At 37.4% G+C, this 7,400-nt stretch overlaps 1 protein-coding gene across 1 annotated transcript; it reads right to left on the minus strand.

The window, feature by feature from the left end:
- Positions 1 to 4,860: 4,860 nt before the first annotated feature.
- Positions 4,861 to 6,911, minus strand: LOC18025460. The gene is made up of 2 exons (XM_006408659.2): positions 6,059 to 6,911; positions 4,861 to 5,456 (listed from the first exon to the last, which is right to left on the minus strand). The coding sequence occupies exons 1-2, from the start codon at positions 6,653 to 6,655 to the stop codon at positions 5,097 to 5,099; spliced, it is 957 nt and encodes a 318-aa protein (XP_006408722.1). The 5' UTR covers positions 6,656 to 6,911; the 3' UTR covers positions 4,861 to 5,096.
- Between the last annotated feature and the right edge of the window lie 489 nt (positions 6,912 to 7,400).

A 7,400-nucleotide genomic window follows, 5' to 3' on the forward strand; every position in this document is an offset into this window, starting at 1 on the left:
GATGCCGTTGACTTCGAGTTTGAAACTGATTTATATCAAGAGGTTCCTCTGTTTCGTGACTCACAAAACTAGTTCATCAGGTTAGTAAAAAGGTTCTTAAACTCTTTGACTTCTTCTGTTTTTTTTTTATTATTGCAATGCATATCTGTTGTTGTTTGATGTACTGATGCTTCTGGTTTGTTTCATTATGCTTTTGATGTTTCTTTATGCTTTGATGAACGATGCTTGCAATGCTCTGTTTTTGCTGAGTCAAAGCAATCGGTTTAATGTCTAGAAGTTGTCTCTTTTGTTCTTTTGTTCTTATGTAGACATTAGTTTTTTACTTAGTTGGCTAATGTCTTTGATGATTTGGCAGTTTCGCTAATGTCTACAAGTTTTCTTTTGTTCTTTTGTCACTACAAGAAAGAGGAGCTTTTCCAACAAATTATTTACGTCGATTTATGGTCGTCGTAAATTTACGACGAAATTACGTCGTATGTACGACGTCAAAAAATTTCATCGTAAAATAGTACCCTCGTAAAATCGTCGTAAACTTACGACGACATTACGACGAATAAAGAACGAATTTTATTTCGTCGTAACGTTGTCGTAAAATTTACATCGATACTACGACGAATTGGCCTCTATCTTGTAATTGACGTAATATCGATGTAAATATAATGTAAATTTTATTTCGACGTAAATTTGATGTAAATATTCAATGGCAATATGTTGGTAACTAAACAAAAAATCTATATATACCCTTTCTTCTCTCATTATTCCATCAACCCAAAAAAACATATAAAGACACAAATTTTTGAGTCTTTGAATGTTTAAGTTAAATTTTTAGTAGTTAAAATTTATATCAAAATTCAAAAACAAAAAGTCATTTATTTGTTTTTGAAATGTCTATATACGATCTACGAAAGTGGATGTACACCCAAAAATGTTGATGGGTCGTTGACTGAAGACTTCAAAAACTGATTGGAAATATTCATGTACCAGGTCGGCCTTATGCAAACTGTAATTGAAAACGGCAAAATGTATTCTCCTTGTGTGAAATGCAAAAATAGGAAACATATTCCTATTGATACTGTCTGGCAACATTTATTGAATAGAGGGTTCATGCCCCAATACTTTATTTGGTATCAGCATGGAGAGGGATATGGTCAAAGTAGTGGTCAGATGGCTGCACGGAGTAGTAGTAATCATCAAGAACATGGGGATTTTTACGCGTAAAATGATTATCAAAGTAGTCAAGTTCAGGGTGAAGATCAGGATATGATGCATGAAATGGTTACTGATGCATTTCATGAAACACATGCTGATACTGTTGAGGAGCCCAGTGCAGATGCGAAACGCATTTATGATATGTTAAACGCAGCAAAACAGCCTCTTTACGAGGGATGTAGGGAAGGTTTATCTAAATTATCATTGGCAGCTCGGATGATGACAATAAAAACTGATCACAATCTATCTGAAGTTTGGATGAACGATTGGGCAGATCTTATTAAAGAGTATTTGCCAGATGATAATTTGGCTGCTGAAATGAATTATGAAATTCAGAAGCTGGTTTTTAGTCTTGGATTGCCTTTTGAGATGATTGATGTTTGTGTTTATAATTGTATGCTTTTTTGGAGAGATGATGAGAAGCTTGAAGAATGTCGTTTCTGCCAAAAGCCAAGATATAGACCGCAAATTGCTGGGCGTAAGAAGATTCCTTACCAACGAATGTGGTATCTTCCAATCACGGTTAAAAAGACTATATCAATCTGAACGGACAGCTGCGTCGATGAAATGGCATGCAGAACATTCACAAACAGATGGCAAAATGACTCACCCGTCTGACGGGAAATCTTGGAAACATTTTAACACCGTACATCCAGACTTTGCTAGATCTAAGCGAAATGTTTATCTCGGTCTTTGCACTAACGGGTTTAGTCCATTTGGTATGTCTGGTAGGCAATATTCATTATGGCCTGTGATTCTTACGCCATATAACCTTCCTCCAGATATGTGCATGCAAAGGGAGTTTTTGTTTCTAAGTATCTTAGTCCCTGGTCCAAATCACCCGAAGCGGGCCCTTGATGTGTTTTTGCAGCCACTCATACATGAGTTAAACCAGTTGTGGCATGTTGGAGTATGAACATATGACTGTTCCAGTGGTAAAAATTTTACGATGCAAGCGGTGCTTATGTGGACAATAAGCGATTTCCCGGCATATGGAATGCTATCAGGTTGGACAACGCATGGGAGGTTATCATGTCCTTATTGTCTTGATAGGACTGACGCATTTCAGCTTAAACATGGTCGGAAAACCTGTTGGTTTGATTGCCACCATCGGTTTTTACCACCAAACCATCAATATAGAAGAAACACGCGTTTGTTTATAAAGAACAAATTGGTTCGTCTCCTTCCACCAGTGTACCTAACTGGGGTAGATCTTGAAGCGAAAATAGATCACTGGGACATCGGGATCAACGAGATGGTCCGGGAAGCATTCCGTCTGAAGGCGCAGAAACACCTAGTCAACACCGTTTCCGATTGGAAGCGGAAGTGGGAGACCGACGGCGACGACGCAAAGCCGAGCCCGATGTCCACTTCCTGCTGGAACGGGTTGAAGGCATATTGGCTGGACCCGCATGCCCAAGACGTAGCTTCTAAGTGTTCGGCCGTCCGAAACCGGGTCGGTCCTGACGGTCAGAAGTTAGTGACCCCGCACACTTCTGGCCAAATATCATTTGCGGGAAGACGTCTAATGATGGTAAGTAACCTTAATTATTTAATTATTTCTATTTTTCAATTATTTATATTTACATAAGATATTTTTAAATCTATTTTTACTAATGTTTAATTGAAAAATATTTTTTGGTAGGCCGAGGAGAACGGAGGAGAGCTTCCTCCAATGATGAAGCTCTTCGAGACCACTCACCGGAAGAGGGACGGGACCTTTGTAGATGCTCGGTCAGAGGACATCTACAATTTAGCTATTCAGCGGATCGCCGAGCGGGAAATCCACGCAACACCTGACGGTACTATCCAAGTACATTTGACCGTCGCTGAGCAAGACCAGATCTTCGAGGAGGCATGATCGATTTCAAATTTTTTAAAATTTATTATATTTAGTACTTAATTATCTGTATATGTATGATCTAATTAACGTTTTTATTTTCATTTGTAGGTTGCTCCGAAGAAGAAGGGCCGCACCTTAGGGATGGGCTCTATTAGAGACTGTCCCGCCGCCTAGTCTTCCGGATTCTGCACGCAGGAGGATCCGAGTCAACTTCGTCAGGAGCTTGCTACGGCCAACGCTGAAATCACCAGTCTACGGCATGAGCAACTGACCCAGAAGCAGGAGCTCACCGAGATCAACGGTTTTTTCGACATCATAGCAGCAGCGGTTCCGCAGTTGGCCACCGCAATCCGAGAGAGACAACGGCGATCTCGCGGGATTATTGCGGGTACTTCCGGTGGACCATCTGACCAGCAGACGCATGGTCAGACGCAGGGTCAGACGCAGAGTCAGCCTTCGGATCCGGTAGTGCAGACGGGAAACGACGGTCCAGCGACGGACGGCCATGACGGAGAGCCTCCTCGAGACGTCGATCTCAACCTCGACACTATGAAATAACATTGTAGATTAGGTTTTTTTTGTAAAAAACAATTTGTATTTAATTTTGTATTTTAATTTATAAATTATTTTCGAATTTAAATTTTAAATTATAATGTTTTTAATCTAATTTTCATATTAAAATCGAATTTAAATAATTAATTTCTAAGTCGACGTAAATTCGTCGTAATTTTACGTTGAATTAACGTCAAATATTTTAAGACGATTTAACGTCGATTTATGTTACGTCGAATCTACGTCGAACTTTTACGACGAATTTACATCGATCTATAATAAATTTATTTTCCTTATGCGAAATAGATCGTCTCCTAATCGTTGTTAAATCGATGTAATTTTACATCGATTTTACGTCGTTGTTATGATAGAATTATTTCCTCGTACTTTTGTTGGAAGATTGACGTCATGTTTACGACGAATAGTTTCCGACGATGTTACGACGATCTTCTTGTGTTGGCAATTTTACGACAATTTTACGACGATTTCTATTTTACGACGATTGTTTTACGACAAATTTTCATTCGTCGCTAATTCGACGTAAATGACCCATTACGTCGATTTTACGTCGATATCTGCCGACGTAAAAGGCGATCTTTCTTGTAGTGTGTTCTTAGACATTAGTTCTTTTGTTCTTAAGATAAGTGACTAGTGTTCTTTTGTTCTTAACTTATTATGTTTTATTAACAAGTTTTTTTTTTAAACATTTAACAGGTTTACTAAGTTACAAGATCAAAGACATGTAGAAGTCCAAAATACATGATAACTTGATCATTGGAGAAAGAAAAGATGAAGATGTTGTTGTCCTTCAAGTTTTTTTTTGTATTCTCATGATCAAGACCATTATTTATTTTTGTTGGATTTTTGTTTTTCTCTTCTTTATGTATTTCAAGTTTAAGGATGGTATTATTATTTACATTTCATTTTATGTTTCTATATATGATAATATCAAACTAGTTATCACATATCCTGAACAAAATATGTGAATTTACAAAAAAGACAAATGAAAATAACAAAAATAACAAAAAAAAATAATCACTGATTAATCAATGATTTCTGGCCTCGGCGTTAGTCGGAGCCTGGCCGCCCGCCTAGTACCTAGCGAATATTCGAACACTGCGTAAAAGTAACAAAACAAACATTTCCAGAATTGGACAGCATTGAAACGTCAGAAGTTTGGGACTTCCCACCATTGGATTAAGCAAAATGAGTTACATTTATTTGGAGGTGGTTTGAAGTCCAATACAACTGTGAAATAAAAAACTATTATGCCAATTATATTGAAGACATGTCATTACGGCCAGCAAACAGAGCAAGTCAAAGGGAGATGCTAACTGATCATTGATATGCATCACTGAAATGTATCAAAAAAAATAAATATTACAAGGAGAAACAAACATGACTGACCAAAATTAGCAGCTAATGGCATCCTACCAGTCGATCCGCAACTCGTATGGCATCTTATAACAAGTTTTCACCAAGTCCACGTCTTTTACTCCTTGGAGCAGTGTGCATCTGTGCCATGCTGGCTACATTTACTATATCCAAGGCTTTTCAAAAAATCGCGTATCTCTTTGGAGCTACTATTGCTTGCCTTGAGCAATCTCTCATCTTCCTCATATATTAGATACGGAGCTTCTGCTGGTTTCCTGGATAGTAGCTTTTTTGCACCCTTTAAAACGTGGTATTCCCAACCTTGAACATCGATCTTGATAAGAAGAATAGCTTGAGAAGGCGATATAAGTTCATCAAGCGGTATAGATTTCACTTGGACTGCTATTTCTTTGTTGGACTTGAATGCAAGTCTTGCACCCACCTCCGAGACGGCGCTGTTATCAAGCCGTCCAACCAGCTGTATCAACAACAATGGAATATCATTTAGCAAGACCCAATAAATAAGATGGGTGGTAGTACGAATAAACCAAGTATACGGTTACATTGGCAGCCTATTAACTAGACAATCAGTTGACGTTCAGTTTCACCTACTAAGCAGACTAGGCCTATGCATAGTAAGTACATTTGCTCTTTGACATCATATACGTAAAACCAAAATGCGCTCTTCCCACATATTTCTCTCTCTGGATTGCGACTATTTATCTTCTTCTTAACCTCTGTATCATCAACTCTATTATATAATTTGGCTTCAAATAAACTGAAGCCTAAAGTAGTAGTCTCAATAGCAGCAATAAGAAGCAAGAGAATCCTGGAAACTAAGATAATCTATCTATAAGCAGAAACAATGCAATTTTCTCACTAAACTAATCTCTCAACTCACATACAACACCAAAATGAGCTCTCTTCAAATAATTCAGTTACATAATTTGGCTTCAAATAAAGTTAGCCATAAGATAGCAGGGATACTCCTGGATTATGCTAAGCTATCTATCAACAGAAACAATGCTCTTTCCTCACATAGACTAATATCAGATTGTACACATGTGATAATATACATACCTTATGGAATGTAATGTCCCCATTTCTATCAGACGCAGCAGCTTCAAACACTGTAACCAAAGAGGCAACTCTGTTGAACCAAATCCCATCACAGATCCTCTGTAAATTCTCAAAAACAGGCTCAAAAGCAAGCACTTTAAACCCCATAGCAGCCGCAGCAAAGCTAGCCATACCCACATTAGCTCCGACATCGAGAAAAAACCCATCTTTGCCATTAATCCTCATCTTCTCCAATACCTCCTGAATCGTGGCGGAGATGTCTGGTTTCCGAAAGGGCTTTCCTTTAAGCAGCCTCATTATGTTCTTGTGAGGTTTCTCCGGGAGATTGCCGAGATCAGCGAGCGAATAGACAAAAGGATATTTGAGATTCTCGACGACGTTTGCGATTATGGGTTTTGATTGAGGACATTTGAAGCAGTCGAAAGGAGGGATTGGGAATTGGGTATTGATCGAAAGATTAGTATTGGAGTTTTGGAGAGATGAGGAAGTGAAGAAGAAGAGAGAGGAGAGGAAGATGATGGAAAGGACAAGAAGAGAGATTAATGTTTTGGTTGCTAAAAGCTTCTGGTTCTTATCCCTTTTCCAGGCGTAAGCCATATGTGGTATTCGACAGAAAGTTTCAATCTCACTTCCTGATGGGAAGCAAAAGAAATAAGTTTTGTGATTTCAGATCTTACAAAAAAAAAAAAAAAATTGAAAACTCCTCTGCTAAGATATTTCGACTCCAATGAATTCAGAAAAGCACAGAAAAATCAATTCACTGTCCTGTAACTCTGTCCGGTATAAATTTGTGGAGATTCAAGGAAAACCCTGATGAAGAAGCTCATTGAGAGAGAGAGAGAGAGAGGAGTGTGAGGCTGAAAAGTCACTAGACAAAAAAAAAAAAAAGGCTCAAATGGCATAATTCTAATAATGATTTCCATTTAGATTTATTTTTAGTAAGGAAAATTATAAAAAATCATTCCAAACTCTTTATTTGTCTCTTTATTTACAGTAAAACCAAAATTATTTCCACCCAATTTCAAACCTATTCAATAAACTGTTTTATTTTTCATTTATTAATTATTTAAACTTTCTTTAAATTTTCCAACAGCTTATTTTAATTATTTTATTTCTTTTATATTTTTTCTATAGTAATCTTTATATTCTTCATCGTTAGATTTCGAAAATCACCAAAATTTCACATTCATCGTATCTCCTCATCCTCTTTTCTCGTTTTTAACTCCTCTCCCCATCACCATTATTGAAGTTTCAAAATCCAGTTAGGTTTTTAATTGGAGATTTATAGATTTTACAATTGAGGGATTAGATTTGCCAAAATTGCTTGTTTAGTATGCAAATC

Source organism: Eutrema salsugineum, unplaced genomic scaffold (genome assembly GCF_000478725.1).
Source record: "Eutrema salsugineum unplaced genomic scaffold, Eutsalg1_0 scaffold_12, whole genome shotgun sequence".
NCBI classification, from domain to species: Eukaryota; Viridiplantae; Streptophyta; class Magnoliopsida; order Brassicales; family Brassicaceae; genus Eutrema; species Eutrema salsugineum.